This window comes from Trichosurus vulpecula, chromosome 5 (assembly GCF_011100635.1).
Source record: "Trichosurus vulpecula isolate mTriVul1 chromosome 5, mTriVul1.pri, whole genome shotgun sequence".
Lineage (NCBI taxonomy): Eukaryota > Metazoa > Chordata > Mammalia > Diprotodontia > Phalangeridae > Trichosurus > Trichosurus vulpecula.
The window spans coordinates 199,668,835-199,688,475 of NC_050577.1; the positions used below are offsets into that span (position 1 = coordinate 199,668,835).

At 37.6% G+C, this 19,641-nt stretch overlaps 1 protein-coding gene across 1 annotated transcript in view; it reads left to right on the plus strand.

Annotated features, from left to right (window-relative positions):
• Positions 1–19,047, plus strand: part of C5H12orf4 (chromosome 5 C12orf4 homolog) — a 52,873-nt gene extending 33,826 nt beyond the window's left edge. Inside the window, exons 10-14 of the mRNA XM_036761508.1 lie at positions 2,410–2,484; positions 5,794–5,996; positions 15,557–15,614; positions 16,671–16,738; positions 17,605–19,047. Of these exons, the coding sequence (XP_036617403.1) occupies positions 2,410–2,484; positions 5,794–5,996; positions 15,557–15,614; positions 16,671–16,738; positions 17,605–17,697 (497 nt within the window). The 3' untranslated portion in view covers positions 17,698–19,047. The remainder of the gene's footprint in view (positions 1–2,409; positions 2,485–5,793; positions 5,997–15,556; positions 15,615–16,670; positions 16,739–17,604) is intronic.
• Positions 19,048–19,641: the final 594 nt, after the last annotated feature.

Genomic DNA, 19,641 nt, shown 5'->3' on the forward strand with positions numbered 1-19,641 from the left:
AAGTGTGGAAGAGTTTGGGAGAATTCTGACTATATTGACAAGACAGCATATGTGCTGCAAATGACAGGAAGTTTGCAAACCACAGGCAGTGCATGTACATCATGATGTTATTTTGTTCTTGTTCAAGCAACTACTTTTGTGGTTTGAGTGAGTCAGTAAAACAAGTAGGGTTATAAAAGTCCACTTTCCTAAAGGAACCCCCACATGTTGTTATATAAAAATACTCTCACGGATGGATTTGACATAGTTAGACCTATGTTTTCAGAATAGCACTTTGGAAGTTGTGTCTAGGATGGCTTGGTGGTTGTGTCTTCAAAAGAAATAAGGAAGTTAGAAAGTGGGCCAAGTTTGGGGGAGATACAGATTCTTTTTGGACATTTAAATTTTAGACTCCTATAGGATATGCAGTGGGAAGTAACTGGTAGGCAGTTGATAATGCAAGACTAAAATTCAGGAGAGAAATGGGCTGGATAGATACATCTGGGAGTGATTGGCATAGAAATGATCATTGAACCCACTGATCTCACTGAGAAAAAGCAAGACGAGAGAGCCATAGGGCATATACAGAACACAGGGCATGGATAATGATTTAGCCGAGGAAATGGAGGAGAAATAACCAGACAAGCAGAAAAAGAACTAGGAAAGATCAATGCCCCTAAAGCCCAAAGAAGAGAGATGATCTCAAAGGAGGGGATGCTCAACAATATCAAATGCTTCAGAAGTCACAGTTGAGAACTGAGAAAAGGGCATTGGATTTGGTACTTAAGGGATCATCGGTAACTTAGGGGAGGAGCAGTTTTAGTTGAATGATGAGGTTAGAACCCACATTATAAGATGTTAAAAAATGAGTAAAAGGAGAGGGGACTATAGGCAACAAGTGTAGATGGCTTTTTCTAGGCATTTGGCTATGAGAAGAGAAAAAGAGAACAATAATCATAGAATGCTAGGCTCAAGTGAAGTTTATTTTTAAGAATAGGGAGACCAGAACATCTTTTGCAGGTAACCCTGAAGGAGCCAATAGAGAGATAGACAAGTAATCAATTTTATGTTTACTTCATAGATAAAAATTTTCAAATATATGAGTGAATAAGACTGATGAATGACAGACAAAGTCATAGGATCATGGATCTAGTGCTTGAAGGGATCTTAGGGCTATCTGGTCCAGCTTCCTGATTTTAAAAATGAGAAGATAAACAAGAATAATCCATCCCCTTCTCCACCTCCCCAAACCTAAATATCCTAATTCCTTTAAAAAAACAACCACAGATTAAACAAGACAGAATGAAAAAAAGAAAAGAATTACATGAAACCATACCCTTACTGATTAAAAAAAAATAATGACTATGCACGTTAACTCTAACAGGGTAACGAGGAGAGGCATTGTAGTGGATAGAGGCCAGCCTCTGGAAGATATTGGTCTAGGAATCCTGCTTCTGATATATGCTAGCTGGGACCCTGGGAACATCTCTTAATCTCTGGAGGTTGCCTGGAGGCAACTTGCAAAGAACATAATTTGTAGAGAAGGTATAGATCTGCCTTGGTATGAGGGAGTTTCCTTCCCAAGAGTTCTTTACTCCAGTGAAACCGCAGATCAGGTACAAAAAGAAATCCCCTTTGCCCATCGTATTTGCTGTTTGTTTTTCTTCATAAATAGATTTAAGAATCCTTTTCATAAAGATAATATTTGAAACTTATGGGAATTGACAAGATCCCTGAGAGTGTACAAAGAAAAGAGAAGAAGGCTGTGGACAGAATCTTGGGGACATCTACATTCAGGGGAAGTTGAATTAGGCTCAGATAAAAGAGACTAAAGGAATAGGTAGAAGAACTAGGAGAGAGAAGACCACAGAAGCCAAGGGAGGAGAAAGTGTACTGGAAGATGAGGTGGTTGAGAGAGGTCGAGGAAGAAGAGGACTGGGATGAAGCATTTAAATATTTTTTGTTGACTTTGATAGTACAGTTTCAGCAAAATGACAGGATTAGAAGATAGATGAGGAGTAATGAAGTAGTAAAGTTGGGGCTGCGTTTTACAGGTGAATAAGATCATGGATTTAGAGCTGAAAAAGACCTTAGAATTCATTAAATTCAACTTCTTTGTTTTACAGATGAGGAAACTGAGGCCCAAGAGGGTTTCAGAACTAGAACTCAAAACCAGATCTTCTGATCCCTAGTCTAATATGCTTTCCACTACACCAGACACTGCCTGTGATCTTGAGCTAGCTATATCACTTCTGGATCCTCAGTTTCTTCTTCTGAGAGATGTGGATAACTGTGTCACACATATCTCATTAAAATGTTGTATAGCTTTAAAACATATATGATGTCTTAGGCTCTTTAAAAATGGAAGAGATCACATAAATACAAGATATTGACTGTGGTAATGATAATATTCTCCTATCCTATGTACAGATTCAGGAAACCGGAATGGAGGAAGTGATGATAAGGCTAAGAATATTGAACGAAACTATTCAAATATTTTGCCTGGTGAGTACTATTTTTACTTTGTGTTTTTATATTCAGTTACACTGAAATGATAGATTTGAAATATAGCTTTTTTTTTTTATTGGGACCATCCACCAGTCAAAATAAAATGTTGTATTTGTATAATATAATTTGGCTATTTATCTTTTTTATATCTTGGTTTAAGGAACAATTTCACAGGAAAATATACTGCCTCAGATATTCTCCTGATTCCAAAGGAGAAAGTTCTGTCATTTAGTTATATGGTATTATCACTTTTAACTTAAGATTTCCTTTTTATTCATTGTTTTTTAGTTTCTTAGAGAGACGAGCCAAGAAATATTTACTCTTTCTGAGATACAAACAGAAGGAGAATTGAACTTCTAGTGCATGGGTCATCTGATTTAGAATTTGTCCTATTTTCATTTCCCAACAGATTATCTTACTTCCCCTTTCTTTCATTTCCTGTAGTGTTCTTGGATGTTTATTCATCCTTTTACCAACTGGAAATTTAGGGGCTCTTATTCCTCATCCTGGCTTAACTCACTTGATCTCAGCTACATTGTGCTACAATTTTTTAATTTGGAAAAGATTACCAGCAGGACCTTATTAAGTATTTTGTAATTGGAAGAATTTAAACTTGACAACATTCATATATCACAAGTCCAATATGGTAGTCATAGAATTTAGTCATTAGTTAGAAAACACTTATCTAATTCAACCCTCTCCCCACCCCCTTATTTATCAACAAATGAAAAAACGGAGGCCCAGATGCTCCAAGGTAGTGCCAAAGTTTGGAATAGGACCCAGTCTCTTGACTGCTAGTCCATTCTTCCCCTGGTTAATTAGTTTCATTACAGTCACATCTCAAGAGTAGATTTTTATACATGTCAATCACATTACATTTTAATCAGGTAAACATCATATCCATTTCTTGTTCTCTTCTTGGCAATCCAGCTGGCTACTTGTGGTTGTCAGGCTTCAAATTTCCTTCCACCTTCAGATTTGGTACCTTGGTGGATAATGTTAGAAGCAGCATTGCATCATCTCATGCTGTTTCCTCCACCTTGTGGAACAGGAAGCTATCTTCCACTCCATCTAAAAATAAATTCATTGAGACAAAGTTCATCATATTCCTTTCCATCAGCTCCATAATTAAAATCATCCATATTTTGTGGCTTTCTTAAATTGTGCCAGTCTTGTTATCTGTTCCGGAGGCACTGACGTCTGAGATTTTTTTGTTGTTTTTAACTTCACTCTTTTGTTGTATCGGTATTTCATTCCTTGAACTCCTTGCTCTTTTTTGGCAAAACCTGATAGGTTAAGTGGCTGGTTGTTGCTTTTGAACCAGGGCTTTATTGTAGGTCTAAATTATGGAAAAGAATATCAAACTATTCAGTGACAACTTAGCTCATAGTAAATTAGTCCCAAGGGAACAGTGCTTTCATATTATAAGATTTCATATTCGAAAAGACAATTTATTGATGAAAACGATCAATATCTTAGTTTTCTATATGTCTCCTCCATAGCACTTAAATGATACTTTGCATGTAGTAGGAACCCAATCAACGCTCAGTTTAATTTAATATTGTCAGGTAAGTTGTTCCTATTTTATTGAAAAGGAAATTGAGGCCAATAGAGAAGTTACTTAAGTTGCCCAAGTCAGAGGGAGTTCTGGGACTGACTAACACTCTCCACAGTTGACTCTAGAATCTTTTAAGTCATTTTGCCTCCCGGGTAGACTTTGGCTGTTACTTGACCCACAGATGTGAGTTAGCAAAGAATATAGTAGGCTTTGAGTGCAATAGTAAAAGTAGAATGAAGTCTATTGAGGAACTACATTGTCTCAGTCATTCCATTAGAGCAGCAGTAGGTCGCCTGTGCCACTGAATAACACCTTACATTGTCAGTGATGGAAAGTTTACAACATGCCTTTCTCATAACAATTCTTGATGTAGGTAATACAACAATTACCATTCCTGTTTTGCAGATGAGTAAACCAGGGCACAGAGAGGTTAAATGATTTGCCATAGGCCACACAAGTAGTAATTGTTAGACCTGTCACTTGTACTTAAGCCTTCTGATTTTAAAAGAAGTGTCATTTGACTCTGCCACCATGATGTCTCAATGAACTAAATGAACCCAGGCTATAAGTGTCATCTCGCCATTCCTCACCGTGCTGCCCTCCTTTGTGTTACCTTCTTTTCCTTTCCCTTTCTCTCGTTCCCTTCTTTTTTTCTTTCCTATCTTCTCTTTTGTTTCTTCCTATTTTGCCTTTGTCTCAGGCCAACAGTGGTACCTTTAAATATTTCTCATATCCATTGATAATGCTTAGGGCTAAAGAATGTTCTATATCTCTTAGTGTGCCAGAAATGTAGATTTGCTAAGCAGAACCCTAGGTACTAGAAAAAAAGAAATTAATGCACATTTAGAAAATGAACATTTTATTCTTTTGTCACTAATTGAATCAGATTCAGTGATGAGTCTATGTGTGGTACAAAATTGATTTTTCTTCCCACTCCTTTGCTCCTCTTGCCAACTGTTTCTTTACCTACCTAGACAGTGTGAACCATGGCAGTGGTGCAGGAATTAGGGAGCAGTCATTGTTGTTTGTTTCTTTTTTCAATTAACAAAAATATTTTCTCTCCTGCCCCCCCTCCAAAAAAAAGAAAAAAAAAGTCAAAACCCTTTTAGCAAATATGCATAGTCAAGTAAAGCAAATTCATGTCCAGAAATATTTATCTCTTTCTGTACATTGAATCCATTCATCACGATCTCTGTTAGGAAGTAGTTAGCGTGCTTCATCATCGATCTTCTAAAATGATGGTTGATCATTGGGTTGATCAGAATTGTTAAATCTTCCGGAGTTGTTTGTCTTTATAATGTCGTATAATGAATAATAAATTGTTCTCCTGGTTCTGTTCATTGTGCATCACTTCTTACAAGTCTCCCCGGGTTTCTCTAAAACTGTCCTTTTTGTCAGCTCTGATAGCACAAAAATGTTCCATGATGTCCTGTGCCGTGATTTGTTCAGCCATTCCATACCTGATGGACAGCCCTCGAGTTTCCAGTTCTTCGCCACTATAAATATGTTTTTACTTATTCATCATTTTCTTATTATCTTTTATCTCTTTGGTGCTAAGTCCAGGAGTGGTGTTGTTGGGAGTTCATAACTTTCTGACTTCTCAGATAGGGACCTAGAGTACACATGGTTTAATAGTATTGATTTAGCTACAACATAGCTTATTGGTTATATCTGTTAATCCATTACATTGGATGTAATTGAGAGTGATTTATTCATTTGAAAAATATAGTGATGTCTCTTGTTTGTAGGAGAATTTTATATTACCCGGCATTCCAATCTCTCTGAAATCCATGTGGCTTTCCATCTCTGTGTGGATGACAACGTGAGATCTGGTAACATCACAGCTCGTGATCCTGCCATAATGGGCCTCCGAAATATTCTAAAAGTTTGCTGTACTCATGACATCACAACGATTAGTATTCCTCTCTTGCTGGTGCATGATATGTCAGAGGTAAGCTGGTGAAAAATTGCTATGATTGTATAAATATACAACAAACTCTGCATTATTGATGGTGTTGGAGAGTGACAAGGAAAATCAAAAATGGTGAATAATTTAGTATCATTTGTATTTAGCTTTGAAATGGATTGCATGATTTCTTTTTTTCTTTTTCTTTCTTCCTTTTTTTTGGTTTTAGCAGTAGCAGATTTATCTTCTGAATTATTTGGCCTCTTATTCAAATTAGCTTGCATTATCTCAGCACACACGTAAGTTGGTGGTGGAAAAAAATGACATCTTGATGATATTCAAAAAAGGAGAAAACCCATGAACAAGTTGTCAAGGGCTGCTTTCTACGTTGGAGTAGCATTGTGATCTTAAACATGTCCTAGTCATTTATTCACCCATTCTGCACTATTATTTATTTTGAGTGTTTTCTGAAGATTTCTCCCCACTACTTCCTCATCATCCATTTTCATTACTTACAACCCCACCTACCCCAACCCTGCAAAAAAAAAAAAATTACAGTGCTAAGAACTGAAGCAAGGACTGAGAGGACCATACTAGCCTGAAACTGAACAGAACAAAGGGCTTTGGCACCCATGATAGACCTGGAATAGATAATGGACCTAGTTGCCATCGTGGAGAACAAGCACAGTGTGCTTTTGGTCTAGATCTGTGATTTTATCAGTATGGGGGATCATATTGGTGAAGAAACTCCTATTGTCAATAATGCCCCAGTATTTATATTAGAGACTTGTCTGAGGCATTGAGAGCTTAAGTGACTTGCCAGGCCAAGGTTACAGAGCTAGTCTGTGTCAGAGGTGGGACCTTAGCCCAAGGCTTCTGGACTTGGTGTATCAGCAGAGTAATAATCACAGTATAGATGATAATTGTCAAAATGCCTATGTGGTTCCATATCACAAAATAATGAAACTCCACATAGAAGACAGAAGCAGTAAACCATTTATTCAGACACCAAATAACCAGATCTCATAACCAATAAGTCCATCCCAACATAATAGCATTCTTATTCCCACACCAGTAAGGCCACTTTATCATAACAGCAAGGAGCTTAAGATACAATGTTGTAGCAGAGACTCACTCCATCTCACAACCTTACTCCCCCTGCTGGGGCCTTGCCACCAACAAGCAAGTGCACAGCACAGCTATTACACATCTGCTCTTTCCCTCAGCTCTGTCGTAACTGCTCTCTCAGCATTTCCTGTGATACAATTTCCTTTTCTTCCCAGCAAGCTCCTCCATGTGACTTAGGTTTCCTGTGATGTAAGCAGGTCACATGGCCTATTAATGGGTGGGAAAGATCTTGAAGTCCAAATTTCTATTACACTTGGAGACCAACTTTCTATAAAACTATTTCATGCTGGCTCTCACCCTTAGGAAGGAGAGAGAGGGGAGGGAGGTCCTACATGTTAGGTGGAAAATTATGAGGAGAAAATGTGTTCGTTAAAATAAACATGAAAATTTTATGTCAGTGATGCATTTTACAGTATAGTGAAAAGAGAATGTAACCTTTTTTTTCATGACTTGACCTATTTAAGAATAGGCATATTCTTGGTTTTTACACAAGACATAATTTGAAACAGATCACAACTAGGTTAGGGATAGCCCACTACAAATGATTGGACTCAGAGTCAAGAAGATCTGAGTTTGAATCTAGCCTCGGGCATTTACTAGTGCTACAACTGAACAGTTTAGTTTCTCTGAGATTCAAGTGAGATCATTCATGTAAGTTCTATATAAGTATTATTTTTATGTAACTGCAAAGGATTATTAGTACTCATTTAGTATTCAATATAAGATATTTTAAGTAACTTGTGCCTCCTAGTTCTTTGATCTTTTAACCAGACTCCATTAACCTTCAGATTTTTAAAAATTGTGACATTTCCTTATAGAAAATGAATCAGAGGATCTAATTTCCCTTTCAATCACTTTTGTAAACTAAATTGTAGACAGCAGGGTACTGGGAGAGGTCAGGTTATGGAGTTGTTTTTCATAGTTCTCATGTCCCCGTCCCCCCACCCCCAGCCACCGCCACTTTCTCCACCATAGTTCCTTTATGAAATCCCACTTCCGGCACTGAAATCCTCAATCATGTTGATGAACTTGTTGCCATTTTTGAGTTACGGCCACTCACTTGTCTATCTATAAGAGTATTTGGAGAATAAAGTAACAAAGTTTGTGATGAATGACTGTCACAATACAAACATTTCTGCAGCTGTGGTCCTGGTTAACCCAGTTTATAAAAATGGTTATATGTAGGTGGAAAACAACCTCAAAAACAATGTTTCCAAAAGTCACTCAGTTCAGATTAACTTCCAGACATCTGATACTGTTAGCATTCCCTCTCCCACAATGGGTTACAAAAGTTGCATGTTTTAAATTAGGACAGCCAGCTGCAGATCATTAAACTGGTTTCCAAAGCATTCAATTTAATTCACATAAGTATATTGAGCCATGATTCTCTAGTTGTATTTAAACCTCCCATCCAGGTCATGAAGTTTATCCTGCAAACCTAAAAATCAGTAAAGTGGCTATAGAGGTAATTGTCCTTAGCTTCCTGTGTAAGGCTCCTAAACCGTTTTACAAGTATTGTTTTTTGCATGTAATTAACAAGATTTTAGAAATTTGCCATAATACCTTTGTGCACAAAGATGACAAGTGCCCAAGCCCAGATTTTCTCTTTAATGTCATAATAATTTGTGTCTACTAGCCATAGTAGTTTCATATTTTTGCCACCTTAAAAATAAGGGTGCATACTGAATATAGATCCGTTATTGCTGTGGATCCAGACCCGAGCAGCTATGAACTGCCACATCCTATGTCTTAGAACAGGGCTGTCCAAAATGTGTCCCATGGGCCACATGCGGCCCGGCCCGCAGTGCAATTTATGCATAGAAATTTACATAAATGGTTTAGTAAACAAAGCCCAGTTACTGCAGAGCTCTCACTAAAATGGCAAATCAAAATATATTGTCTATTGTTTCAATAAAAACCTAAGGTTGGACAGCACTGTCTTAGAGCAAAGTATTGAATGAAATTGCACCAAAATTAAAGAAGCAATGCAGAGAAAAAAAGGAAAAGGAAGGAAAATACACATTAATCAAAGCAAACATTTGTCATCAAGAAGAAAACTGGGCTACCAGTTTTGACTCAGTAATCTGAGAATTGTTACATATAATCGTTGGCATCAGCCTCAAATTCATAGGAGATAGGAGATTGAAGTAGAACTAAGGTACAGTTACTCCACCCCACCCTCCCTCCATGCTTATCATTAGGTAGTTGAGTACTTTTAATCATTCCAGTATCCACTTGATCAACAAGGATTTTTTAAGCACCTGCTATGTACCAGACATTTAGCCAAGTGCTGGGGATACAAAGGCATAATCTATAGAACTTGGAAGCAGATTAGAAGATGAAACCTAGACTTTGAGTCTGGGTGATTAGGAGGTTTGTGGTACTCTCAACACTAATAAGGAAGTTAGGAAGAAGGGAAGGTTTGGGAGGAAAGATAATCAGCTCAGTTTTGAACATGGTGAATTAGGCAGTTCAAGATATCGAGACATTTGGAAATGCAAGAGAGAATTTCAGGCTTAACAAACAGGTCTGAGATTCGTCTATATAAAGCCAGAAAGTAGTCATGACCACCACCCCAATGTGGCTGTGAGATTGAATGGTAACAGTGTTTCAGGCACATACCAAGACATGCTTAATGCAAGGCAGCAGCAGAATGTCCCTAGGCAGTCCACGTTCTGAATCACCAGCTAAGAGAATCATTGTCATGTCCAATTTGTACAATATACCGTGAAACACTAAAATTGCTTGTAAATTCATACCTTTTTTCCCAAGAAGATCCAACATTAATCAGAAGAGCCAATCTGGTTAGCAGAAAGTAGTCTAAATTATGCACATTGAGAAGTTGTCATATATAATTAAGATCATAAGTAAAGTTTTAAACCTGAAGTCAGTGTGCTTGAAGTCTGCAGACTGTGTGCACCAGACACCCACAACATGCTAACAAAGCCTGATTCTCCAGTCTCTTTTCAAGGTCTGGCATTTACTGCTCATGTCATTTTGTGTCTGTTTTCTTTCCCAAGGACATTAGTAAAACAAACATGATTAAGAAGAAATTGAAGCCCAGTACACGTAAAGAAATAAAATAGCTAAAGACATAGCAATCATATAGTAGAAAGAGTTCTGAAGATGAAATCAGAGGATTTGGGTTCAAATCCTGCCTCTGTTGTTCTGTGGCCTTGGGTACATCACCTAACCTCGCTGGACCTTGATTCCATCTCAGAAATTAAAGGGTTGGACTAGATGGCCCCCAAATTCTACTCCCAATCTAAATGTGTGATTCTATGCAGCTATTCTAAGTGAAGTCTGATCTAAAAATTCCAGGGGACTTGAAATAGGCAAATATCCCAATTTTCCAAAAGGAGAAAAACATGGATTCCACAGACTGTATAGATTAGTGAGTCTGACATTTGCCCCTGGTAAAAATTCTGAAAGAGGTGATTAAGAGCTTTGAAGTTGAGAACTTAGAAAAGAAATCAGCGATCAGTAGGAGTCAACATGGGTTTACCAAGAACAAGTCACACTAAACTAACCTCATTCACTTTTTTAATAGTTACTAGAACAGGTCACCCTACCAATCTGCCTATTCCCCAGACTTTTCTAGCCTCTGTGAGGTCCTGGAGCAGGCTCTAGTAACAGTGGCCTCAGCTTTGTGGGCTCTTACATCTCTCTCAAAGAGGTCTTTCCCTCTTCCAGACAGTCCAGGAAAGGTCTTCACCTAGTGATCCTGGCTACCAGCCCCCCAGCCCAAGAGGAGAGGAAAAGGAGGGTAACACTCTAAAAGGAAATTCATCCTTCCTCATCCTTAGATCCTTAGACTCTTGAATCTCTAGTGAAGCAATTGACCATCAAGCAGTGCTCTGCAGGCTGTGGAAAGAATCCACACCCCAAGTACATTCAAAGTGTTGATGAATAATGTCTACTCTAATGAACATTTCTTTCCTGTGATGTAGGAGCCAAGTGATTCATTGCTAAGAGTTGTCCTTTCCCCGCCCTTATTTTGTAGTTTCTTCTTATGACTTTCTGTTTGTCCTGCACAAGTGACTTTTTTGGTTGAGGTGGCATCCAAGGCCAAATAACCCTGCAGCCCGCCTGCATCTGAGGAAAGGTCTCTTAGGGGAAAAACACCAAGGCAGGAGATACCTGGCAGACTTGGTTCATGGGTTGGTTAGTTTGACCACTTGTTTTTTCTCCTTTTTTTTTTTTGTTTCAGGGGATGTCACTAGAGGAATGGGGGAAAACATTTAGAAATGAAGGTGATATAAAGATAAATGTTATCAAAAATTTAACCTAATTTTAAAGAAATATATTGAAATGAATTTTTTAAAAACAGGAAAGAATAAGTTCTAGGAGTTTTAGTATACTGAAAGCTTTATAAAAGTCAGTAATATGCTATGGCAACAAAAAAAAATTAGTGCAATCTTAGTCTGTTTTATTAGAGGTACATAAGAAAAGGCTTATATAAACCAAAATATTTATAGAAACACTTTTTGTGGTAGCAGAGTACTGGAAAAAAATTAGCTGATTACCAACTGAGGAATGGCTAAACAAATTGTGGTACGTAAACTTAATGGAATATAGCTATGTCATAAGAAACAACACCCCTCCTGGATCACTGCCTTGTCATAGCAGAGAGGCTTGCATAGTTCAGTGAAATTATGAGCTAGGCCATGCAGGGTTCTGCAGGATTAACAGGCCATAGGGGAGATTTCTGACAAAAGGTGATCCACTGGAAAGGGAAATCACAAACCACTCCAGTATCTTTGCCAGGAAAACCCCATGAATGGGCATGTTATGGGCCACATGGTCATGAAGAGTCAGACATGGCTGAATGGCTCAACGACAACAAAGAAACAAGTATAAAGAACTCAGAAAAGCATGGGAAGATTTATATAAATTGATGAAGGGAGAAGGAAGCAGAACCAGGAAAATATTATACATAGTAATTGAACAGTATGAGTGGAAAGGGGGGAAAAATCTGAAACTGAATATTGTGTAATTGTAATGACCTAGCTTAGTCTAAGAGAAGAGTTCAGGAAGTGTAACTCCCCCCTTTAATTGCTTTAGTGGTATTATGTTGTTTATACAATTAGACACAGTTGTCCTAACGCCTGATTAGAGGAGGGGAAAGAGACTCAGAAACAAACTCATGAATAACAAGATTTTAAATGTTTGTAAAGAAAGAGATGCAGTGTTGTGAGCTATGGAGGCCATAATCCCTTTGTAATCTGTCCTGGAGCATCGCATTCAGTTCTGGGCACCAGATTTCGTGCAAAATATTGTAAGCTAGAGAGCTCCCATATATAGGAGAACAACAAGAATGATGGAGAACCTTGAGATTATGCCACAGAAAGACTGCTTGAAGGAGCCAGGGGCACTTAGCCTGAAGAAGAGACGACTTAGGGGGGTGCAATACGTCTTGAAGGATTGTCATCTAGAAAGGGATTAAACTTTTTTTTTTTTTGCTGGACTCAGGATATAACTAGAATCAGTGGGTGAAATTTGCAAAGAAAGCGTATTCAGACTTGATGTAAGAAAAAACTTAGGTGGGCTGCATCAAGACGTAGCACATTCTCTTTCATTAGTGTTCTTCAGAGGCCAAATAAACACTTATTTGGTCAGTTATAGAGGAGATTCAGCTTCAGATATAAATGGGACTAGGTGAACTCTGAGGTTCCTTCCAACTCTGTTATCCTATGATTCTATAATGCTTAACATACATAACGGGACATTTTCTAAGAGGGCAGCCCTTAAGGCTGGTGTTTTTTTTCCCTACCAAGTCAAATACTTTCTTATAATCAAAAAATACATCATAATCTGGTATTCTCTACAACTTTCAGTTAATTGTATGACTAAAGATATGATATGGCATAAAGAATTATAAAAGTCTGCCTTCTTCTCTTTTTTGTATTTTCATCAAAGATTCTACTTGTATCATCTTTCTCATAAAGCTTTTCTAAAGATTAGGAAGTAGACATGGGTTGTTAGTTAGTAATTACCTTTCAATTACCTTTTTAGGGTAATTATATCTTTTTTTTCCCTGTCCTTGAATATCTTCCCCTCTTGAAAATTGATTCTTCAATACTGTTAAATCCAGCATGGATTTTTTTCTGTGTGTCCTCAGTCTAGTCCAGCTATTCTTCCTGTCTTGATGTCTTTTAGTGCCAATTCTCTTTCCTCAAATAGCACTAAGGCTTTAGTCTAAATGTAGTATCATTGATGATTAAAATAATTTGTTACAGAAATATTAATAGATCTGTTTGTTGTCCTTCCAATTTCAGCTATATATACTTTTGGAATGACCTGGGTTATTTGGGTCTCACATGAAGCTTTCTGCAGACTCATTTTTCCTCCATCACTCTCAGCTGTTTTATTAATCAATCCAGCCTATGATCTTGAACCATCATCCTCTCTAAGATTTTGCAAATGAGTTTATATCCTGTCTTGGCATTGCCCTTTATTACCACAAGTCTTAGATCAGCAAGGAGGTCAAGTGGCCTTAGTGGTTTCTGGACACTTTTTGCCTCCTTATTATGGCATCTTCTTAACATTGGTAAAACTTCTACACCGTAAAAAGCTCCACAGCTGTTTCTTTGGGTGATATATTATTCCCTCAGGCAATACTGACTTGCCTTGGAACACTATACTATTGTAATTTCACATCTCTAACTTTCAGTGTATGTAGCTTATTTGGAGGTGTGTCTCAAAAGTCTTAGTGTAGTTTTAGGCTAATAAAGCTTTTAAGCTTAAAGCTGCATTAAACTTTTGGGACTCTATATTATGTATGGGTGGAAAGTTTATAATGCCTTTTAAAGTATGCATGTTACATAGGAGATATTTGTTACAGGTTAAATTAGAATAGTTTATTAACTTAAAATCCCAGAAATATTTTAGGCCATCTATAAAAAGGGTCTAGCATCTGTTTAGTTGGAATGAGTATCCATATCAATAAAACCATGGATTTTTGAAGGTATCAAAGTAACTGTCAATTTGAAAATTAAATGACATTCAGTTTTCAACATATATGAAAGAAGGTGAAAAAATATTGAAGGATGAGGGAAAACCATTAAAGGAATTATCCAAAAAAGGCATTTAAAGACGTGAGATCCTTTTTATCACCAAGTAGAACTGAAAGAAGGGGCTAGTGAAAGTATTTATATGAAATAATTCCGTCCTTTTAAGAAATTCTAAACAATCCAGTCTTAATTATCCATAGCAATATGATAGATTAGTGGCATAGATAATCTTCTTGTACCTGAGGTGTGCCCCTAGTTTAGCCAGTGTCACAAGCTAGGGACAGACACAGGAGATCAGACTCAGAATGAGAGAGCAGGTTAGTCTGGGGAAAAGCATCCAAGGGATGAGGGTCAGGGTGGGAGAGAAGGTGAAGGGGGGAAGGTGGAGTCCTGCCTGACCTGCCAAGAGAATCTGTCTCATAGAATCTGCTTCAAGGAGGAGCAGAGAGAAACATCAGGTGAGAATTAGAGCTGCGTCTAATGGAGCCAGATCACTTGTGTTTTGAAACCCAGGAACAAGGAATATCTTCCTAGGAATTTGTGAGGGCCAGACAGGCTCACCTAAACCTTGGCCAGAAGGTCAAAGATACAGCGTCTCCAAGGCGACTGGACTTGGAGATAGCAGAAAAGAAGTCTGTGCTTAGCCTTACGCCAGGGTTTGAGGAAGTGGGCTTCTGGAGCCGACACAGAGTAGTTCTAGGTCTAGATAGACTGAGAAAAAAATTTTAGTGAGCTAAGGAAAGTAGTCAAGTATCCTGTAGTGATGAAGGATCAGAATTAAACAAAAGAATCTTTGGAAACTAAATTATTAGGCTTTTTGTCTATATTCTCCTTCTTTCTCCCTTCTCTAACTGTGTGTGTCTCAGTAGTACTTAATGATAAATCCCTTAAATATCACTAAGAAAGATATTGAGGAACAGCAAGTGAAGAGATGAGGAAACCCTGGCCGTGTAGGTGACCTGATCCTTGAGTACCCCAAAAAGCAAGGAGACGTGGTGATAGCCTGGAACCCAAAGGGGTGAACTGAGACCTGTAGGTACAAGGCCTCTTGCATACTCTACCACCTCATACCACCACAACAGAAATAGGATATGAATGTATGGTGGGTGACGAGGAAAAGCATTCTGGGATAATCTACACAGGGATAATCAAATGTTGATTAATTTAATAGATCATGGTGAATATTGAAACTAAGGGGGTGCATTGCTACCCTGAAATTCTAAAAGCATAAGATGAAAACCATGAGAAGGTTGGGTAGATCCTGGAACTGTCAAATATGTTGATTGGTTTTTGCTGAAATGTTTTTTTTTTCCTCCTTTGATCTTTGTTACAAGGGAAAGTTCATTAGTAAGGGGACAAGGAGAAGGTTCTGCTTGAAAATGAATATAACACAAAAGCAAAGCACGGCAGTAGGAAAATAATAAACACTACTGATGAAACTTCATATTTTTGTTTTGTTTTCAGGAAATGACTATACCGTGGTGCTTAAGGAGAGCAGAACTTGTGTTTAAATGTGTAAAAGGTTAGTATTTCATAAAGAAGGTCCACATGGCCAACTATTAGTCTTTATAAATAGTCCAACCCAAAAAGAGTGTGGAGTTTTGAACACTTCTGTCACAAGCTAGTATGTGCAGACATTTTAGGAAGGACCGCCTTCTCCCTTTGCCAATCATAAAGTGTAACAGCTTCATTAGCTCTTCTCTAATATGTTCTTTTTACCTTTCTCTGATTCGTGTCACCTCTGCCTTTTATTATGAACATTGACCATGATAAATCACCTTATATTTGTATTTACCTGACAAGGTAGATAATGGTATTTACTTCTTAGAGATGAGGGATTGGGTTACTAATAAGTGATGGAGCTAGGACTAGACTCAGCTCTTTTCACTTCTAGTCCAGAGCACTTTCCGTTTCATTACATATCGCTTGAACATTCACTTGATAAACCCAGCCACCAATCATTAAATTAGCTCTCAGGAAATCTTTAGTAGCATTTTTTGAGAAGAGAATTTCCTAAATGAAGTTGGCCACAGATACTTTGGGGTTTGAAATGGGTTGACCGTAGTGATAATTGCTGGTTCAGGGGGCCTAAAGGTATTTAGTATCTCGAAAATTAAACCTATTTTCATACTTTAAAATTGCAACAAGTAGTAAATATTTTTTATATATAGTCAATGTTTTAAAGTGAAAGCTATTACAAGTATTGAAATTTTCTCCTGTAAATCCTATTCCTGTGGCATGAAACATCATGGTTCTATAGAACCCAGTTTGGCAAACAATGTTATGAAGCTTTAGCGGAGGTGAGGGAAAGCAAAGGAGAGAAGTATATTGTCAGAATGGTACTTAAGTACTGCTGAATCAAAATGACACAAGACACAGGGGAAACTAAGAAAAGCTTGTATCTGTTTCTGAGACTTGGTGACTCCATCAGACAAAAGGCAACCCAGAAGGCTGCAGAGAGATGATGTCTCCCAAAGAGAACATGAATTATTTGCCTCTGCACCCACAGTATGTGAGCAGTAGGTTTGAAAGACCAATGCTCATGTCTTAGCTAAACTTTCACTTGTTTTGTTGTCAGGTTTCATGATGGAAATGGCTTCATGGGATGGAGGGATTTCTAGGACTGTACAGTTTCTGGTACCACAGGTATGTTAATCAAGTCAGTATGACCCTCCTCTAAGTCTGTTGCTCTAATAAAACACACTCTATATCAACCAGGTATACTCTTAGTAGCTTCCATTTCTTTAATAGAAGGAGCATTTAAATGCAGAAAAAGGATTTAAGAAACCCAAAATCAGTCTCACACTTAAGCGTAATTTTTTCTTTCAAAAAAATTCTTAATTTTTGTTGGTACATTTTGTTTTTATGCCTTCATTTCCAAATGTCTACCTTTCTTCTCTCCTACTCACCTAGTCTTCCCTAGTAATAAAGATTTTAAAAGAAAGAAGGGAAGGGGAAGCAGTTCAACAGAAATCACCAACATACCACCTAAACCTGACAGGTTATATGATATTTCATTCTCATAGTCTCCCGAACCTCTGAAAAGAAGGGGAAGGAGCTGCATTTTTTCATCTTTTCTTGCCAGGCTTGGTTATTATTATTGTGTTCATTTTCAGGTTTTTTATTTTTCCATTTACTCATTGTCAGTATGTGTATTCTTTTCTTGATTCTGCTTATTATTTCACTCTGTCACTTCATATGTCTTTCTATTGTGTATGGTTTTCCATTCTAGTTTTCTCTCTAGACTTTGGCACATATTTAGTCCTGATACTACTCATTAAATAGCCTCTCTAGCAATTACCTCATAGTATCATATTTATTGATAGTAAATATCACATTTATTTGCAAACAGTTAAATGTCTCAGCATATTCTTAAGTCATCATTGAAAGATAATTATCTAAATAATTTATCTTACATGAAAAGTTTCACAAATGTCAAATTACTCAATGGTTTAGTTTTTAAAGTTATGGTCTTGTAACAAACATGAAGGCTTTTTCCTTACCTTTTACAGAGTATTTCTGAAGAAATGTTCTACCAGTTGAGTAACATGCTCCCGCAAATCTTCCGAGTGTCATCCACACTCACATTGACATCTAAGCATTAAACTCTTCTTGGCCAGCAAGTTATGAAAGTGGATTATTTAAACGTTCCGTGATTGAGGCAACCCTGGGACTATCTCAAGGCTTAGGTGATGAGAGTGTAAATGCACTGTCATAAGTCATATTGTATGTTAAGCTTGCCAAATGGTCATTTGCTGCATGAAGCAGTGTTCAGTCTTTAATTCGTACATTGACATTTAAATCAGTCATTATATGTGGACTAAATGTATACTCCACATTTTGCTTTCATCAGTTGAAAAGTCTTATTTGTTACACATGTACCCTTCCAGCAGGAAACTAGCTACATCTTTTTTTTTTTGGTGGGGGTGGGGGGAGAGAGAAGGTATAATGTTTTGTTACTTTGGAAAGATCTAAGTTATATCAGATGTTAATTAGATCTTTCCGTCTTGGTAAAATAATGAAGTATTTAAATATCAGTCATGTCCAAGGCTTAACTGAAAATGAAATACCCCTTATACAGTACTTAGCAAGTAAAAATGAAAATAAACAAATATAAGCAGCAAAGAGAGGCTGTGTGAAAATTCTTAGTAGAAATGATAATCTGCTATTTCAGTCTATCAGCAGACATTTATTTGTAATCACCTACTGTGTGTAGACACTCTACTAAGAGATCCAGCTTCAAAAACGCAAGTGAAATGGTCCCTTCCCTCGAGGCAGTCACATCCTTATAGGGGAGATAACATGTACATATGTCAGTATATGCAAAAAACATATCAAGTAGGTACAAAGTAACCTTAAAAGAAAAGGGAACAGTACTTGAGGTGACTGGGAACCTCTTGCAGACCTGCAGCACATGAGCTAAATCTTGAAGGAAACCTGGGCATAGAAGTGAGCCGGGAGAGCATTCCAGGCATGGTGCATGGCCACTGCAAAGTAAGATATGGAAGGTGGAGCATCATGTCTGAACAACAGCAAGTGAGTTATGATGGCTGGATGTAGGGAAGTAATGTGTGTTGAGGGCAGAAAAGCAGAAAGGGATCAAGTGGAGAAGAACTCAGAATGCTAGACCAAGGAGTTTCCATTAGATCTTCTAGATGAGAGGGAGCCCCTGAAGTTATGGGAGTTTTCTTGGGGTAGTGGGTGACATGGCCAACCTGAGGCTGAAGGAAAAGTACTTTTGTGGCTGTGTGGAAGGTGGATTAGAGTGTGAAAAGACTTGAGGCAAGGGGACCAATTGTTTTTTAAATTTTAAACAACAACATGAAATAAAATGAACATTTCCATGTTCAAAGTAGATCTTAGAAAAAAAGGATTATTTGTGAAACTGTAAACCCTTCATGTACAACTTTCTTTTCCTTTTATGTATATAATAAACATGTAACTTTCAAAGCTGTATTTCCCCTATCCTTTCTGTTCTGTGCATTTTAAAAAAATGCTTCAGTGAGTTCCTTTATAAAAAAAAATTTGGTAATCCTATCACCAACTTACCCCTCTCCTGCCTCCGCCACTGAAAAAAAAAAAAGCAAAACCCTTCTAACAAATGTGCATAGCCAAATAAAATGAGTTCCCATATTAGCCATATCCGAAGATATATTTCTAGTTCTTCACCATCAGGAAGGCCAATTTGGTTACCTGCAGTAACCAGGTAAGAGATGATAAGGGCCTGAACTAGTGTGGTAGCTGTATGAGAGATGTGAAGAAAAACAAGATTTGACAACTTATTGGATGAGTGAGAGTGAGAAGGCAAGGATGACACCACATTGTAAACCGGGGTAATTGGAAGGGTGCTGGTGACCTTAACGATAATAGGGAAGTTAAAAAGAGAATGGATATGGGGGGAAAGATGTATTCTTTTTTGGACAGTTTGAGTTTTCAGTGCTTACAGGGTATCTGGTGGGAATTTGTCCAATATGTAGTTGGTGATGTGGGATTGAACTTCTAGAGAAAGACCAGAGCTCCATGTATAGATCTGGTGTTCCTATGTATAG